The sequence below is a fragment of the Callorhinchus milii genome, unplaced genomic scaffold (assembly GCF_018977255.1).
Source record: "Callorhinchus milii isolate IMCB2004 unplaced genomic scaffold, IMCB_Cmil_1.0 Scaffold2, whole genome shotgun sequence".
Lineage (NCBI taxonomy): Eukaryota > Metazoa > Chordata > Chondrichthyes > Chimaeriformes > Callorhinchidae > Callorhinchus > Callorhinchus milii.
In genome coordinates, this window is record NW_024704743.1 from 38,476,982 (window position 1) to 38,497,353 (window position 20,372).

The 20,372-nt window shown below is 40.1% G+C and overlaps 1 protein-coding gene and 1 non-coding gene across 3 annotated transcripts in view; one reads left to right on the forward strand and one right to left on the reverse strand.

Annotated features, from left to right (window-relative positions):
- The window catches only part of ankhb (ANKH inorganic pyrophosphate transport regulator b), an 84,327-nt gene that overhangs the window by 12,851 nt on the left and 51,104 nt on the right, over positions 1-20,372 (reverse strand). For both annotated transcript variants that reach the window (XM_042332006.1, XM_042332005.1), the window contains one exon: positions 24-153. In XM_042332006.1, the coding sequence (XP_042187940.1) occupies positions 24-153 (130 nt within the window). The remainder of the gene's footprint in view (positions 1-23; positions 154-20,372) is intronic.
- trnae-uuc lies at positions 15,371-15,443 on the forward strand. The gene has a single exon. It is a non-coding gene; the product is annotated as a tRNA-Glu (tRNA).

Below are 20,372 nucleotides of genomic sequence, written 5' to 3' on the forward strand. Positions count from 1 at the left end.
ATCTGGTGATAACAAAGTCTTACCTGGGAAAGGGAAAAAGGAGAAGATCCTTAATGGAGTCACACAGAGCTCAGCAAAAGCGAAGTTCACACCTATCAGGTCAACCAGAATCTTTTCAGACAGATGTGGAGTCCAGAACACAACAAAGCAGAGCTAAAGAAATAGGAGAAATCCAAATTATAAAACATCACAGTGCAGTTTATAATAATAAATAATAATAATAATGTTGCAGTGGCCGAAGTAAAAGGGAGGTGTGACACCAACAAATGACATTTGTATAGCACCTTTCATGTCGGGAGGCCCTGGACAGTCCGGGGTTTAGACTCAAGCTGGGGGTTGGGTGGGGGTGTGGGGGGTGGGAGGGGAGGAGAGGGAGGCTTTCACTTGCTGAGGATATTGTCGGTTTCTGAGCTACTGTTGGCTTACTCCTCTGCACACCTTACTAGTTATTTTTAGTGTGGGTTTGGGATTTTTTGATCCCTAGAAAGAGCGAGAGAGAGAAAAAGAGAGAAAGAGTGTGCAAGAGAGAGAGAGAGAAAGAGTGAGCGATTGCGAGAGAGAGAAAGGCAGTGAGTGCATGAGAGAGAGATCCACTCACTAGCATTGCAATCCATTTAATTCCTCCAGACTTTGTTAGTAAATAGTCATTAAATTTATCGGCTACCCACAGTCAGCGGTCACTTGGCAAATTTCCAATGACCTGAGCTCCCCTTCTCAGACTTTTTCAATTTGGAGAAAGACAAATGAAAAATCAGGTGCAGCAGACGACTAACAAGGGGATCCTCACCCCAGAATCATGGCACTGACTGACTGTGCCCAATCCAGGAATTGATGAGGAAATCAAATGGAACTCTAGATGACCCCAGTTTTGTTTGGAAAACATTTGGGTTAAAAAAAAGTGAACTATGCAAAGAAACCGTGTGAATGAGTAGGCCCAACCTACTCAGAGGAAGTCAGGTCCTGCATTCCATTGAGTGTACAGAATGTTCCCAAGCCACACATGAGGTCTATTCTGTGTACTTTCCTAGTCACTAAGAGTCACAGAATGTCACTTAAGTTAATTTCTGCCATGGATCAGTTGGTCACAGATGTTTGACCTAATTCTTAGAAACCACAGGGAGGGAGAGGCTCATCACATTAGTAGAGTTCAGGCAGTGCTGTGCTCCTAGCACTTATGTAGGCTTGGATCGGGTTGCTCGTTCAACAGGGTGACCACATAAGGTAAGTTTGGGGGAAAGAGTTGAGAGCAGAAGAAAATAAGACAACAATCCCTGTATTTATAGTAATCCTTGCATTTGATACACCAATGTCTCATATACTCAACTCATATGTCTCAAGATGCTTTGCAGTAATTGCTTTCGAGTCTAGCGACTATGCATCTGTAGACAGACGCACAGCAAGGTCCCACAAATAAAGTGAATAAATTTAACTCAAGGAATAATGACCAATGGAGAAACTAAGTTCTCTTTTTGAATTTGTCATCACATCTTTGATGCTCACCTCCTGAACAAAAGGGACCTTGGTGTAATGTCTCATCAGAAGGACAGTACCTCTGATACTGTACTCTTCCACCTTTGCACCATTGACCACTTGATCCTTCTCAAACATTTCACCTCCCTGATATACTTCCATGGCTCTCCAATTTCTTGGCTTCATTCCTCCCTGCACTAGCATCTTCACTGCCTCTCCTCCTCTTCCAATGATCTCTCATCATGCCCCTATATGGTTATGTGGAGTGTTCTCCAGGGCTCTATCCTCTTCTTTTCCTCATCTACACCACCTCCCTAGATTATATTCAATGCTATCTCTCCATCTCCACTCTCGACTGCAGGACTACTGTCCTGGATGTGCTTTAATTTTCTCCAACCTTTTGATAAAAGAGGCTATCCTGCTCAGCTCCCACCAGCACCTCCTTATCTCAGATGCTGACTCTGTGAACCTCGCTGGCTACTCGTCCAGTTCAAGAAGCCTGTGCAGAAGCTTCGAATTTTACTTGACCTTCATATCTCCTTTAAACCTTTCATTTGGTCGCTGATGAATCATCTCACCTTCACCACTATCCACCTCTAATGCAGCCGAATTCTCATTCGCACCTTTGTTACTACCACAGATTCAAATTTTCCAATACCCTGCTCATTGGCTTTTCCAGCTCCACCATTCACAAGCTCCAGATCATCCAGAACTCTAAAGTTTACTAAGCCAGCTCACCACCCCAATCTCACTCCACTGCCTCCCTATGTTCCAATAGACAAACAAAGATCCTTGAGCTCACCTTCAAAAACTGCCGTGGTCTTGCCCACTCTTCTCTTGTGATCTTAACCATACTCCCCAGTCATTCCCTCGGACTGTTTAAAGTGTGCTCCCTTTCACCGCTAGTGACTTGTTTTCGGCTTCTTTCAAACTCCCTTCCGAAATCCCACTGTGTCATCTCCTCCCTCTCTGCTTTCAAAACCTGATTAAAGATCCATTACTTTGACTGTGTGTTTGACCACCTCTTTCCTTGGGCTCCCATCATCTTTGTAAGTGGCTTCAGATATTTTTCATACATGAAAGGCAAATTGTTGTTGCACTGGAGCACTAGAACCAACAACCTTCTGAACCATAAACAAGAATGCTATCAAGATAACATCTTCAGATTAACACAGTCTCCATTGATTTCTCCATGAACACTGAACACAATGTGTTATCAGGAAGGCTGGTAGAGGTCAGGATTCTGGATTCATTTACAGAATAGCCTGGTGGTGTGATGGGAACTTGGCCAAAGGGCTTCTTACATGCAAATACTTATTGTGATTGAAGTAGAACAGGGAAAAAAGTTTAGAAGCCATTCTAATGACTTCTGAGTGAGATGTCAATTGTTTCTGATCAAAATATAGCCATCATGTGCCATCAAGCACTGGGTTGATATTGTCCAAATGTATTTAATGCAGAAACGTTGAAGATGGCAAAGAGGGAAGATGCTTTTAAAGATAAGTTATGGGATATTTATCCCTTCAGTCTGTGCTGCATTCAAATCCAGTTCACAGAGGTGAATGGGCAGTCATAAGCTACTGAACCATCCAGCACTAAATATTATTTTGAAATATTTACTTTTAGAACAGTTAAACATGAAGAGAAATCGAAAAGATAAGCTGCTGGCTTTGCCGTCTATCAACAGTCACTACAATTCAAAGTAACTCCTGGAGCACAGAGCTTTGGAGACAGATATTTCAATTTGATGAGACTATACCTAAGTATAAACTTTCTTTTTTGGGTACTAATGAAGGAAGATCTAGGTTCCATACCATCAATTAAACAGGTTACAATAAATATTTGGTCACTCTGCTGCTAGAACCCTGCTCAATAGAAGATTTACATCTGCTGCATATTGCTGCTGGTACATCTGTACAAGATGTATACATTGGCGGACCATGACACTGCCCAATGGTTTCACCATGATACATTACTTACTGCTTTCTATTTTCTTTGCTTGCAAGTTAGAATACGGACAACAGTGGGCGTTAAACAAGAGAAACACGTTGTCAGACTTCAGAGCATTCTCTTAAAAGTGTAAGATTCTGGGGCACTTAAACTGTCAATCAATATTCAATCATAATTCAGACAGAAAAGAATTGTGGTAAATTGGTTTTCCAAATAATACTAAACTTAGCTCTATTTTCCCAAAATTGCACCTGATCAGGTGTCAGCTTGGCTCAATTGGTAGTACTCAAGCCTCTGAATCAGAAAGTTGTGGTTTGAAGGCTGACATTTGTACTTTGAACTTAGCCTATGCTGACACTGCAATGCAGGACTGGGAGTGTGCTGCATTGTGGAAGGTGCTGTCCTTTGGATGAAACATTAAAGCAAGGCCCCGTCTGCCTGACCAGCTTATTATAAAGATCCCATGGCATTTTTCAAAAAGAGAAAGGAGTTTCTGCCGATGTCCTGGCCAACAATCCCCAAAATGAAATTGGTCACTCACTCCATGGCTGTTTGTGGGACATTGCTGTGTGCATCCTATGAAGCTCTTTTGAGACGTTGGCAATGTGATAAGACACTATATCAAATGCAAGGATTATCATTATCATCTAGAATTTTAAAACAATAGTTTTAACCCTAAGAGCAGAAGTATTTCGTCCCCATGACTTTAATGTCATGAGGCACACAACAGTACTATGATACAGCACAGCACCGATGACATTGTATACAAAGCAACAATCCCAAATAGTGGCTGGTATCTGGAAAAGGGAAACGGATTGCAGAAAGATTTACTCTCTGATCCACTGCACATCCCGGGTGTGTCAATAAGAGTTAGAACATTAGATATAAATTATTACTGATAAAATGTGGCAGATGCTCACCAGATTTCTGATATTTTGTGTAGCTGATGTGTGAAATGACCTTCGCAAAGCCATTTATTTGGAGAAATGTGTGGGTTTCCATCAAATCTGACTAGCCTTAATAATACATAAGGGCAGGCTGAGAGTAAAACCAACTCAGAGCAAACAGTTTGCCTTAGAGCTTAAGGCATGAAATATAGGTCAGTCCCTGCTGTTGGCTGAATGTTGAAACAAATAAAATGAACTCTTTTGATGTTGGACCAATGATTACATTTAATGAATACAAGCAATATATACCATTGAAGGAGTGGGGCAGGAGTGTGCTGTGTACTGCGTACCTTTGATGCAACACAAGGGTTCTTTATGCAAGTTGTGTAAACGCGCATATATACAGGCCATCTTAATTCTATAAAGAACCAGTGAAAGACTAGAATGGTGAGGTCGCAGGTTGTCTCATAGTATCACACGATTAGTTTAGATGAAGGCACTTTGATCTCAACCCTCCAGAATATCTAGCCTACCGTTCTCAGCATGAAGCTGCTTTTTAAATAAATGAGGTCAGTGTCCTGGCCTCAGCCACCCTTCCTGGCAACCTGTTCCAGTCGTTAACTTTTCTAACTCCTTATACTTCAAGGGGAAGGGAAATGAAGTTGTGGTGGTGGGCGGGGGGCAGGGGATGGACCTGCTTGCACAACATCTTGGACTGGCTAGCAGCTGGCCAAGAGATATTAGTGGAGACTGTGAATGTGAAGCCTCCACACCTCAAGCACTATAATAGTCAATATCAGAATGACTTATTTTTTTGCCAATTAATAAGAATTATTGAGCAAAAAAATTAATTCTATTCATAGGCATTCAAAATCAGATTACAAAATAATGTATAAAAAATTAAAAGTTACCTCTTCAATTCAGAACCCTCCTCCAAAAATAACTAACAGGAATATTCTGGCTGATCAGGGCTTCCTCTTGTACCCAGAGTACAGTTCTGCAGAAACCAAATCACTAGTTTCTCTTGATGATTAGAAGCCTAAAATTCCATCTAGTCTTACCCTATAAGGTCACTTTGTCTTTAAATCAGACAGAATTATGGAAAAGGATTAAATTCAGCCTTAAATTTAGAAACTTTCTCCCAGTTCTTGAAAAGAACCAGATTGAATGCCAAATTATGATTGAATTTAAAAGCTTTCCAAATTTTGTTCAATATTACATTTTAATGTTAAATAATCTTACAAGGCAAGACGAGGTGGTATATTCTGAGTTTTAGAATGGGAAGCCTGCCCAGGCTACTTATTACTCATGTGCACAAGTCTTTATTGCTCAAGCGCTTTCTATCTTAACTTGTGACAGATATCTCGCCTGAGGTAACTGCCTCGTTCGTCCGTCAGGAAGTAACTTAATTGAAAGCAGCAACACCTGCTGTTATCAAGTCTGTGACGGTTTAATGATATCATTTAAACCGTCGGACTAATGCTCCCAATCTCGGGAAATGTTATTCTCCTATCTGTAAAGGGAGAATGGCAGCACAATTAATGGGATTAGCTACATTCTTTCACTAGACAGCCACAACGGAGACAAGCTAATCAGAAACAATTATAAAGAGAGCACTCACTGCCACTGACTGAAGGCTTGTTACTGTAGCCATCTAAATGTATTATTGCATTCTCAACCTATTCACCGCCAACGAGCCAGCTTGTTTCCTGCGTATCGTCCGGCATTCACACTAAAATAGTTGACATCTGGGGATTACTTGGTCAGCGCTGATGCTTCCTGCTTTGCTGTGCATCGTGATGTCAATAATGAACTAATAACCTGGAAGTCAGCCATTTTAGTTTTTTCTATACTCCAAGCTGACCGGGTTAACCGATCACTGACAATGTCACTTTCTTCGTGCACAGCAAAATTTAGACTAAAATATGTATTCTCCCTTTATCCAAATCAGTGAGCAAGATCCACTGTCATTTTCCCATCAATCCTACAGACACCACTCCATCATATCCATGATTGGGAATGGACAATCGTAGAATGGACTTCAGTCTTGATCAGCAATGCATCTTTAGATATCTGCAAACCTATCAGAATAGCAAAGTAGAATCTATACAGAACTGCTAGCAGCAACGACTGCTCACTCTATATCTTAATATCTGATTATCAATCGGACTGAAAGTGACTTAAGACAAGGGAAGATTCAGATAAGAAAGTTCTCTGGAACATGCAAGTTCATGCACAAATGAGATCCTGGAAATGTCAGCCGTACAATGATAAAAAAAAGAATCCTTTCATTTGATATAGCATAGGTCCCAAAACACTTCACAGGGTTTTACACATTTCACAGGTGCAGTGACTGTGTTTGTAGGTGAACACCACAGCCAGTTTGCATACCAATGTGCCACACACAGATATGAATTGAATGAATTGAATCAAATCAATCTGGGGAATTGTTGCCCAGGTCCCTGGGAGCAACTCCTTGCTTGTTTCGAATTGTGCCATAGGTGGATGGGTGGGGAGGTAGAAATTGTAGGATTCATATCCTAGAGTTTTATTTGATTACCTTTGGGGAAGGAGAGCTTTCATATGTGCTTGGCTGCCTCCCTCAGGGCACTCAAGTTGGATGGAAGACATGCATGATAGGGCAAATTGTACATTGAGCTCGATGGGCTCAGCTAAGCTTCTTATGGTAATCTGTGTGAACATGCCTGTACCTTTCAAATAAGGAATATTCCACAAGCTGAGCTTCAGCTAAACAGATCACATCAGCACCCTGACTAACTCAGGTTTGAAGATAATGAAGTGGATTAAATAACAAATAAATATAATTGTAAAATATAACTTCAGCTCTGGTAACTATTACTTAACACTTTAAACAAATACAATTTTGTTGTTGCTACCTTACCTTGAATTGTCTCAAAGCACGCCGTAGGTTTTATATAAAGTGTAGTGACTGTGTATTTGTAGGCAAATACAGCAGCCAATTTGCACACAGCAATGTCCAACAGTCATAAAGCTACGGCCCATTTAAAAAAAATGGGGATTGTTGGCCAGGACCCTGGGAGAAACACTCTTCTCTTTCTGAATCGTGCCGCAGGATCTGTAACATCCACCTGAACAGGTAGACGGGACCTTGGTTTACCATCTCATCCGAAGATGCAATTTCAGCAAGTCTTTCATTGTAATTACTGTCGAATGGTGACTGCTTTTCCTCAGTCAGAAATTTTATCACACAGCAAAATCTCCCAAATAATTAGGTGAATGACCAAATATTCAGGAGGACTGTTGGTGAGCCCTGAGGTAGATAGGGCGTGAACACAGAACCTTCTGACCCAGAAACAAGAATGCCACAACTGAGGGAAATTGACCACATATTCCTTAGTTTTCAACAACCTTTGGGCAATCGTTTCATAGGTATTCAAAATGAATGGATCAATCTGGATGTTGGTGTTTGCTGCAGTTTTTTTTACAGTAAATCAGACCTGTGCTGCAAATTGTTTGTCAGCCGAAACACTAACCTATCTGGTGCTACTCGTACTTTCCACTCTGTGTGTGGTACTCAATACAATTTGAATGCTTCTTTTATTCTTTTTTTCTCTACTGATTTTCCACCTCGATTTTTCTCTCCTCCTATTCCCCTGATGGCATTTTCACTTCATTTTCCTTCCAATGGGGTAGAGTTCCTCAAGAGACACGCATGCTCACTCACTCAAGAGGCTATTATTCATGTCTCGTCTGAATCTCACTCCCCTACCTGGGGAGCCACCTGCTCACCAGTCAGCTTCAAAATAATTCTCCACAAAAAGTGGCTTTAAACAATGGATAGATGCATACATGCTGGAACAGGGTACACAAGGGTATAGGAGAGAGGATGAGGAGGGGTGTAGGCTCATATGGAGATTAAATAGTGGCACAGACTAGTTGGGCCAAATGGCCTAATTTTTATGCCGTACTGTTTCTATGTATGCCTTGTTCAAGAAAATCAATATCCCACTGTTTTACGGTGAAGAGTGGCAACAAAGCATGAGGCAAATGCAAAACAAGGAGCAGCCTGAAAGGCAATAAATATAAATGCATCCAAGCCACAAATACTCGGAAAGAGGAGCCCATGGCTTGGAACAAGATTGGCAATTGCCTTGAAAATATCTAAGTGGATAAATGGGTTGAGACATGTCAGTCATTCCAATGTTATCTATTCACTTCAGCTCATTCAAATTCCAGTTAGATCAAAAAGGAATGAAACTGCCGCTCGACCCTCTAGAATGCTTATTACGAGGGAACCCCAGGGCTCCTGTTTCCCTAGTAACATTGCGCAGCTGGAAGCAGTTGCTTCTGATTTAGACCGACTGACCTTATCCCCATGAAGAGTGTAAATGATTTATTATTCCCCATATTTAATAATAATCATAATAATAGTACTTGCATTTTTATAGCTCCTTACCATGTGAGACGTCTCAAAACGCTTCACAGAATATACTGTAAAATTGACTGTAAATTTTGTGGGTGAATCGCGGCAGCCAATTGAGCGCAGCAGTGATCCACAAACAGTCATGGATTGATTGACCAAATTATTATTTGAATTTTTTTTGAGGGATTATTATCCCGGAAAAGTGATCCGCTAATTGAATAACAACTGGGTTCCTACTTACCTCTTGATGAACAGAGGCGTGTGGAGTAAGGAAACTTGCCCAACATTTCACCCTGGTTTACTGTGAAATGGAGTGACTGTGTATTTGTCAGCAAATGTAGCAGCACAATTGCGCACAGCAATGTCCCACAATCAGCCATGAATGACTAATTTTATTGGGGGATTGTTGGCCAGGGCACCAGGATAAAACCCCTTCTCTTTTCGAATTGTGCCATGGGATCTTTAATGTCCAACTGAATAGGCAGATGGGACCTTGGTCGAATGTCTCATAACAGCCCCCCCTCCCCCACCCCAGCAAAGCACTGGAATGTCAATTTAGACTATGGGGTGGGATTTGAATCTACTATCTTCCGACTCATGGGGAGGCATGTAAATCCCAGAGTAATGCAAGCTAATGCAGGCTCCAGAGTGATAAGCAAAAGAAAAGACTTTCGTCATCTTGGGTTATCATCTGGTTAGAAAGAGTGAAATTGAGGATTGTAGGCAATACATTCGTGTTAATGGCTCATTATTTCTGTGGGTGTTTTATTTGGAGTCAGGGCGCGAAGGCAGCAATTTACATCTGTTACCTATTCTTCTCATCTGGAATGAAGGGTATTATTAAAAATTCAAAGCTCTCTCGCCCCAACACCCGTCCCAAAATACAATTGCTTTTTTAAAAAAAAGTAGCCAAACTAAGTTAAAGGTGTTCCTTACTCCAACTTTTAAGCTCCTAAACACTGCCATTAATAAACTAGAGCAATTAAGTAAAGGCTTTACTGTCCTGACTCCAATGTAGCTGGGAAGGAGGGGGATGATGGGGAAAAAGTTGACTCTACTTTCTATGAGATATGAGTCTGATGCATTTCATTAAAACCTTGAATAAAATGAGAAAAATTAAAGAGCCAAGTGATTATTTTACCAACTTTGTTTTGTTATTGTAGTAGAAAATGTGCACGTGTCCTGCAAAATTGCAAAGGGCAGCTCAGAGCTGACAGGTTTAATGGTAGCCTTGGGATTTACAGCAGTGATACCCTGCTCTGTAGCTGCAAAATAAGGTCACATTGGTGCCTTGGACAGCATTCTTGACACAGAGTCTTTACAAGGAAAACCATTTGAAAAATGATCAGAGGTGTGCGTGGATTTATGATCTCATTATCCCGGCCAGTCCCCCGATCCATCCTGCTGGCTCGCCCCTAACCCTGCTCATTCCTAGTCCTATAAGTGACCCTTCTGAGACTGGCTTGACCCTGAAACAATTTAAATGCTCCAAATACTGAGTCATTGCAGCGAATGAAAAGCTAGATAAGAGTATAAATGTATCCCTAAACCCCTCAAATTTAATTTCTACAAATTGTGAAGCCACTATAGACAGCATTCCCTTGAATGGATAATAGCAGGTTCATATCACCCTACTACGCAAACTTTGCACTGAATTGGACGGCTTGTTATAGTAACAGTCACATGGCTGGCAACTATTGTTAGCTTGTGTTAGTCACAGGGGATTCTGGGCAGCCTGCCTCATGATTCTGCTTGACCCTCATTGCATAGGCTAATGCCAGTTGAAAGATTCAATGCTATAATGTGTCTCACAATAAACTGAGGGCCTTTCCTCACTCAACAAATCTTGTAGTCTGTGGCTAAAGGTGAGAATATTGTGCAGGAGCATCAGGGAACATACTGAAGTACCAAAGGAACAGCTCAAGGTCAAGTGATAAGATTCCTTACTGTCCTGAAAAGTGCTTTTTCCATTTGTTCTCGTTAAAAACCATAAGCTCTACATGGCATTTACAATTATGTGCTGTAAAATGCTCGTGATAATAAGGTCAATCTGAATGAGCAGAGATTTCATATGTTTGGTATTTCTTGCAACATCACAATTTGGGTCAAATGCACTACTGGGAAATGAAATGACACATGAGAGAACACTGTTTTTTGCTCTCCAAACAAGAGCAAACACTTGCTACATTTTCCGGAAAAAAATTGGCCTTTTGAAATTTCTTGAAAAAAAGGCCAGTTGCTCAACAGTTGTGACTGTTGATGTGCTCACTTCTCTTTAAATCAATTACTCTCACTCAATCAACAAAGAGCAACATGAGGCTGCTGAGGTTCCGTCCTCTTTTTGTATAATGTCTGACTTATAATAATAATAATAATCCTTGCATTTGATATAGCGCTTTTCACGTCGGGAGGACGTCCCAAAGCGCTTCACAGAATATACTGTAAAGTGAATTGACTGTATATTTGTGGGCGAACGCGGCAGCCAATTGCACACAGCAATGTCCCACAAACAGTCATAGATAGAAAATGACCAATTTATTATTGTTTTTGGTTTTGGAGGGATTATTATTAGGCTCTGTGTGGAGTAAGGAAACTTGCCCAAGGTTTCGCCCTGTGCCTGGAATTGAACTCAGGTCTCTCGCTTGCAAAGCGAGTGCTCTAACCACTGAGCTACAGGGACTTGGACTTGAATGTGACTAAGGGATAACAACATCACTGTCAACCCTTTCCAGGCTCATTAATCATGGCTCCTCCCTCCCCGTCATACCTTGCATGCTGCTTGCAGCCCTAATATAAGAATAAATTGGAGGATTTAGGAACAGGAAACATATGTGGCCTTTTTGCAATACTGCTCTTCCCCTTCCCTTTGGTGTATTATATTACATATAAACTTTAGTCAGATATCTGAGCAAGTCCCGGAGAATGAATTTCCTGCTGCTATATGCCTTTTATGAGCACAGATAGGAGAGAGGATCCCTCTGGGAAGCTATGGATATGTAGAAAATATAAGCTTGATAACTGCAATTAATATTTGCCATTCTAAAGAGTATGTTCTAAGCCGCAGAGTGACTTATGAATCTATGAAATTGTACATCCAGCCATCTTAAATGTGACCAGGTCAATTCATGTTATTATCAGGGTGCGATAATTACAAAGAGCAACAACAGCTTTCGTTTACATACTACCGTTCATACATGATACAGGCAGGAAATGCTATTCATTTTATTATCCCCCAGGCAGCTGGGCTTTGCAAGTATCAACAAAGGATAATAATTATAATAAACCTTGTATTTGATAGAATGCCTTTCACATCAGGAAGACATCTTAAAGAGCTTCACAGGACACACTATAAAGTGTAATGACTGTGTATTTTGTAGGAAAACATGGTTGCCAGTTTGCCACAACAATGTCTCACAAACAGCCTTGAAGTGAATGACCAATTTTACTTGGGGGACTGTTGGCCGGGACACAGGGAGAAACTCTCTTCACTTTTTGAATAATAATAATCCTTGCATCTGATATGGTGCCTTATCGAGTCGTTGAGATGTCTCAAAGTGCTTCACAGAATATACTGTAAAGTGGATTGACTGTGTATGTTGTGGGCGAAATGTGGCATGCATAGATGGATAGATAAATAAATAAATGCACACATAAATGTCCCATAAACAGTCTTGGATTAATTAACCAAATTTTTGATTTTGGTGGGATTACAACTCCAGGAAAGCAATCTGCCAATTGAATAACAACCGGGTTCCTAGTTACTGCTACGTAAACAGATGCATGTGGTGTCAGGAAACTTGCCTAAGGTTTCACCCTGCCGGGAATCGAACCAAGGCCCCCTAACTGCCTTGGGATCCTTAACGTCCACCTGAATAGGCAGATGGGACCTAGGTTTAACATCTCATCTGAAAGACGGCATCTCCAACAAAGAAGCACACCTCCAGCACTGCACTGAAGTGTCAGCCTGAACCGGAGTTCAAAATCCAAACATGAAACACAGCCTTCTGACTCAGGGGCAAAGTGTTACCAACTGAGTGACAATGACACCTTAGTTTAACTAACACAAGTAGATTTTTCAGCCCATTCGACCTGCTCTGCCATTTTCTTAGATAATGAATGATCTGCAATTCTGTACCGATGCTCAGATGTCTTATTTATCAGGTTGCCCTCATTAAATAAGAGCCACAGGCACTAACCAATACTTATTAATCAACTTGTCACATTGCAGCCCACCTCCTTCACATCTGTTGAAATCTTTACCACAGATAATGGTAAATTATCTTCACCACAGATAATTATTTGGGGAGGACAGGTTTGCAGGGCTATGGCGAGAGAGTGGAGGAATGGGATTGAACCGGATAGCTCTTTTCAAAGAGCCTGCACAGAAACGATGGGTTGAATGGCTTCCTTCTGTGCTGTATAATTCTATGATTCTATGAAAGGGTCACTGTATTACTTTTGATATTTGCTCCTTTAATGAACCACTGATCCAAAGCCCAATGACGCCACCTATTCTTGCTCTTTTCTCCATTTCCTCTTGATACCCTTCCTTCACACTTGCTTATCTAATTCCATTTTAAATTCCCCCCAACAAGAAAAATCTGTTTCAAGAGTCTCCTCCAGGCAAATCATTCAATCTTTCAATAAACCTCTGGGGCAATAAAAAAAATCTTCCCAACTTCTCCTTTTGTTCTCCTGTCATCTGGATGCATACAATTAAAATACTCCATATATAGTCCTCAATTGACCCACAAATCCCACACTTTAACATCTGTATTAGAGGGTTTTTCATTCAAGAAGTCAAAACTTCAACTTGACTGTCAGGGGTTAACAGCGATGGGCTCCTGACTCCCACTCACTTGTAAATTAATTGCACAGAACAAATGGACCAAGCCCTGTGGATGGTTTCAATACACCATACCTGCTAACTCTACAGGTTTTCCATGTAGGCTCAACAGTCCACAGAGAGCAGGGATCGCATGTTTTTTTTAAAATGTGGCTCTATTTATGCCCAGGGCTAAACCAGTCAGTATCAAGATGTTGGCATCACATAGTCTGGCAGGAGTTTGAAAGGTGGATTTGTAGCAGGAGGAATGGATTTTTAGAGCGCATAACTTCACGATTTTTTTTCCTGGACCCAGTTCAGCTAATTCTGAATTCCAAATATTTGGGATCTGGATAGCTGGGAGGGGGAGGGGGTGATTACTGAACTTCAATTGGCAATGCAAACATCTAAGAAAAGAAAATATGAGCAGAATTTTCAAGACAGAATGGTGAACACATTTCCAGACATGCATAAACGTAGAGCTTATGATTATGTTTTTTGTGCTGTTTGCAGAAAGCATGTTTCAATAGCAAAGGGTAGTAAAAAGGATCTTGAGGATCATATTCTAACAAAGGTCCATATGAAAAATATAATCACATGGTTTTCGTGTACATTTCAGTAAAGAATTGTATAACACCTGTTGCTTAGTTATAATAGGTTTTTAGTCACAAAAAATGGTTGAAATATATGCTACAGAATATTTTCTTTTTAATTTTGAGTTATTTTAGAGGGAGACACTAAACAAGGTTAAAATTTATGCCACTAAAAGTCTTTGTGGAGTCCTGTAGCTCAGTGGTTAGAGCACTCGCTTTGTAAGCGAGACACCTGAGTTCAATTCCAGGCAGAGGGCGAAACCTTGGGCAAGTTTCCTTACTCCACACGCCTAATAATAATCCCTTCAAAACCCAAAACAATAATAAATTGGTCATTTTCAATCTACGACTGTTTGTGGGACATTGCTGTGCGCAATTGGCTGCCGCGTTCGCCCACAAATATACAGTCAATTCACTTTACAGTGTGTTCTGTGAAGCGCTTTGGGACGTCCTCCCGACGTGAAAAGCGCTATATCAAATGCAAGGATTATTATTATTATTATTATAGTGCTTCTTTTCTGCTGCAAGTTGGCAGGTCAGATATACACAGATTAGGATACTGGAAGGAAATACACTTATGATTATTGTAAATATGGAAAGAGGGAAAAATAATATACTATTGATAAACCTTGCGTTTGATATTGCGCCTTTCATGTTGGGAGGACATCTTAAAGTGCTTCACAGGATTCACTGTTAAGTGTAGTGACTGTGACCTTTCCAGGTGAATATGGCAGCTAAGTTGCAGACAGTAATGTCCCACAAACAGCCATGAAGTGAGTGACCATTTTATTTGGGGGACTGTTGGCCAGAACACCGGGAGAAACTCTTCTCTTTTTGAGCAGTGTCATGGGATCTTTAATGTCATAGTGAATGGGCAACCAGGACCTCGACAGTTCCAACAATTCAGCTCATTCTCAGCACAGCATTGGAGCATCAGCCTAGATGTAAACCAGGAGTTTGCAAGGTAAATTATGTGCAGCAGCCTGAAACCCAAATTCCTCTGCACTGTAAAATAACTTATACTTTGGCATATGTTGGCAGTGAAAATTATTTTTTGCTTAATGCCAGTTAATATAGTAATTACAACCTGTGGAGTCCTGTAGCTCAAAACACAAAATACTGCAGATGCTGGAATCTGAAATAAAAGAGAGAGAGCTGGGAAAACTCAGTAGGTCAGACAGCATCTATGAAGAAAGGAAAGTGAGTCAACGTTTCGGGTCCACAGCCCTTAGTCAGATCGCAGTCCTGTAGCTCAGTGGTTAGAGCACTCGCTTTTCAAGTGAGAGACCTGGGTTCGATTCCTGGCAGGTTGAAACCTTGGGCAAGTTTCCTTACTCCACAAGCCTGATAATAATCCCTCAAGAAAAACATAATAATAAATTAATCACTTCAATCCACGACACGCTATAAATTTCAAGGGGCCACTGCTCGAAACATTGGCTTAATCTATGTCAATAATATTAAAATGTTTGTTTGATATTAATCAAGTAACTTGCTTCAACTCTCTGATAGCTGAACACTTTTTGGGATTGACTGGAATAGGCAAAATCTACACAACTAGTCTGAGGAGCGTGACGTACCCTCAGTTTCCTCAACATTATCCTCATTTTCTATATCTATTATTTGATCCATAGAAGTTAATAACAACAACTCTTCTGTTTGATAATAGCATCTTTCAAATCAGGAGGACATCTCAAAGAGCTTCACAAGATTTTACTATAAAGTGTAATAACTGTTCTGTAGGCAAACAAGGCAGCCAATTTGTACTCACAGGCAGCAATGAAGTGAATGACCAATTTTGATCTGGGAGATTGCTGGCCACTACACTGGGGAAAACTTCCTTCTCTTTTTGAATAGTGTCATGGGATCTTTACCGTTCACATGAACAGGCAGACGGGACCTTGGTTTAATATCTCATCCGAAGGATAGCACTTCCAACAAAGAAGCACTGCAATAACACTGCATTTGAGTGTCTAAATGAGTTAAAAGTTCCACAGCCTTCTGACTCAAAGGCGAGAATGATACTCACAAAATAGAATTTTCCAGATTAGTTAGAGCAAGGAACTATGAAAGGTTACAACTGAATTTTAATCCTATTAGTGAAAGAGTGGCTGCCTGCTGGTTACAATTTTGCCTGCAGTATAACTTGTGGTTTCCTCTCAAAGGTTTACACACAGAATTGATTCAATATAAGGGCAGTAACAGAAATATTTTTTGTAAAACGTCCTACCAACAAAAATATTCAGCTTAAAGTACAACAGTTAGATTTAACACCATAAATGTTGGGTGGAAGGAAGCAGTCAGTAAAATATCAACAGAATCTCAGTTACACAGAGGAAAAGGCTAGTTTTGGGTAATCTGTCTTAAGATGTGTCCTTCTGGTGAAAGGCGCTATATTAATGTAATTTTTGTTTGATGTTGGTGTTAAGCACAGCCAACGTCAGCCAAAATCTAACACTTGATGGCTTGTAGTAGAGCTGAATTAACTTTTTAGTGCTGCTATTTTTAGAATATTTGGAGTACATGTTATTATTATAATCTTGTTTAAGTAGTAAAAAACAAGGAGTCAAATTTCTCAAAGGTGAACTCTTACAAACAGCTTTACAGCTAGCTAGCAGGAGATGTGCAAGAGTTGACATGGGATGACACCAATCTTCAATTTCTTCCTGTGAAAAAGTGCCTGACCTCTCTGTGACTGCATGGTTTAGACTGGAGACTCACTGGGAGGGTGCAAAACCACATGTGTGATATGTCGAAACTCTAGCTACTGTGCCATTCAACCTAAACTTCTAATTTCACCAAGTTAGCAACAATATTATCTGATATCGAATAGTTGACCAATTGACCAGGCTTCACCCCAAACCTGCAACCAGACCAGCTGTATTTGAAGTGAAATGCTCAGGATCATTCAAGGGTAAATAAATAATAATCCTTGCATTTGATATAGCGCTTTATCATGCTTTCACTTCTCAAAGTGCTTCCCAGAATATACTGCAAAGTGAATTGACTGTATATTTTGTGGGCGAAACGCGGCAGCCAATTGCACACAGCAATGTCCTACAAGGTTTGAGTGACCAATTTATTATTATTATTTTTAATCATGAGGGTAAGCATCCTGTAAGGTAATGGTGCTCCCGAAATCCTGGTATTGCAACCTCTACTCGTCATCTCACCATTAGCTATTGGGAGAAATAATATAAATTGGAAAAACATTCATATCAGTGATATTGTACTGGACAAAGAGAGCACAAGATACAAGGTTGACTTCTGCTGATAATTTCTCTTCAATTACTATCACCAGTAAAATGAGAAAATTGGAACTAATGAACTAGATTACTGACATATTCAGATGTGTTCCCCTCTTTACCAAGGATGTTATTACCGCAAACTAGTTTGCGTAAGGCTCCGCCACTGTTAATAATAATAAAAATAATTCTTGCATTTGATATAGTGCTTTTCACGTCTTCTAGACGTCTTAAAGCGCTTCACAGAATATACTGTAAAGTGAATTGACCGTATATTTGTGGGTGAAACACGGCAGCCAATTGCGCACAGCAGTGTCCCACAAACAGTCGTGGATTAAAAATGACCAATTTATTATTTTTTTTTGGAGGGATTATTATTAGGCGTGTGGAGTTATGTGGCGTGTGGAGTTAAGCGCTCTGAGACGGAAGGCGAACTAGATGGTCTTCTTTCACCTAGCAAATTCTTATTGCAATCTCTCCGAGATGCTGTCCGATCTGAAGGACGCTATATAAATACAAGTTGTTTTTCTGACCTAAGCTTGACTCCCCTCTCTTCCAATCTCCATTCTGTGGTAAAGAATGGCAGGGAAAATTGGGGACAAACAATCCACAGGTCACACAGTTCACCCACTGCTGACAGGCAGGACCAGTCAGCAGTTTATCTGGGATGATTCAGCAGCACTCACAGCAACACTGAAGGGCCTCAAACCCATGGAAGTCCTTCACCTTCCAATAAGTTTTTTTTAAAAAAAATACAGCTTACAACAAGCAGCTCATCTGCTAAATGTTTACCGCACAGTGAGGAGCTTGTTATCCACAATAAATAGGAAACAGCTCCATTATGGATATAAAAAAAAGCACGGATAATTGGACATCACACAAAATATAAATTGGTTATAGGACTAACAAAAAACCCTTCCACCAGAAGTTATACTGTCACTATAGTTCCTCATTGGGCCAGACCTTCTCCCTTTCTTTGACCTACTCTTTTTCCCCTGATTTTCTTTCTCTCTAACTTTCTCTCCCTCTCCCCAACTTTCATTTATCTACCGATCTCTGATTTTCTCTTTCTTTCCCCACAGATGCAGCAGATAGCTAAATACCATATTGTTGAATATAACAGGTTTTTGCCCTAAAACAGCTTAAAAATTGCTGCTCACCTTATATTTACTTGACTAATAATAATAATCCTTGCATTTGATAGTGTATTATCAAGTTGAGATGTCTCAAAGCTCTTCACAGGATATACTGTAAAGTTAAATGACTATATTTTGTGGGCGAATTGCATAATGTACCACAAACAGCCATGGAATGTGTGACCAATTTTATTTGGAGGATTGTTGGCCAGTAGACCAGGAGGAACTCCTTTCTCATTTCAAATAGTGCCGTGGGTCTTTAATGTCCATGAGTCATTAACCACAACATATAAATTGATTTAACATCTCATATGAGGGACATAAGGATTATACAAAATGTGAGATACCATCAAACGAAATCCAGTTGCAAAACTGAACACAAAGTCATGAGACATAGAATTTCCTTGCACAGTGCAAGTTAATTGCAATCCTAGTAACATTATACATTGCACAATACGCACACATGTGCACAACTGGAATTTCTTGCTCATAATCAGAAAGTAGGTGTTAAGTGAGAAAGTTGTAGAGCGACAAAGCAACAGAAAAATTAAGTGTTACAATTAAGTTAGTTAGACAAGAGTCAAAGCGAGAGAGAGAAAAAGAGAGGAAGTCAGAAAGTGATAGAAAATTAGAGAAAAGAAAGAAGAAAAAGGGATCATTATTTGATTATGATCATCCCAGTGTGGGCAATTGTTGAGAAGAAGCAACCAACTCCTCTGGAGAAGGCAAAAGTCTATACAATAGATTTTACTAAGAATCCTTCATACTAGTGGAGTACATCCTAAGTATATACAATATATTCACCAATGGATCATTTTTCACATTTCTGCCAAGCAGTGTTAAAACCTGATTGTTTCCTAATCACATTAAACAACTTGATAAACTAAAGGAGTATAAAAGTCGCTAATCTCATAATCATAGAGAAGAAAGCCTGCATGAAGTAACTTAAAAACACTAAAGGCTGAAATTATTCATATTCCAAATTAAGACTGAAATCGTTTTTTTTGCTAAAATTCTGCACTACATCTTACATTTTAAACCTGGGGTCCTAAGGTTAAACCCAAGTGAATTTCAAGCCTCTGGCATTTGTGTAGCCTGGATATTGAAATCAACTTCTCTAGTATTACCACAAGATCCCCCTCTAAATTTCACTGCTCAAATTTAATCTCAGTCTTTGTATCACATATCCACTCGTATAAGAAAAGAATGCAGTTATCAAACTTTAAATTTTAATTGCTGTGTATTTGCTCAATTGACCCCATCTAAATCCTTTTCAAAATGTTTTGCTGCATTCTCCAGCTCTACTGATTCTCTTATCTGTGTGCCATCAGTAAATGGAACCAGTGTTATAATTGCTTTCAGAATCCATGATGTTTATGTACATACGAATCAATGAGGATTGAAGCATTCAAGATAGTTCATCTCTGGCCCAAACTTCCTCTATTCTGAAATTATTTCTCCATTTCCCTTTTTTTAAAAATCAGTTCATTTTCTACCATGCAGTCTTTTATTGGGAGTAAATAAAACTACAGTCTATTCAGGTGGTAGATTGCAAAGGACAGGGAGTACTGACCAACCATGTATCTGCATGAGTAGCAGTCTAAAGGTTACACTGCATTGTGTAAAAAAAACCTGTAGACTGAGAATTCTATATTGTGGACAGGGATCAGTTCCAAGAAGTACACCTGTTCCTGAGACTGGCATCGAAGGGTGTCACCTTGACCTGTATGGATGGTACAATCTGGAATCAGATTTTTTTTGGTCAGCTGGGTGTCTGATACATGCGGAAACCCATCACCATGCTTAAGAGTATCCAAACCAAATTGAGATTTCCATGCACACCACCTACACATGGAAATCC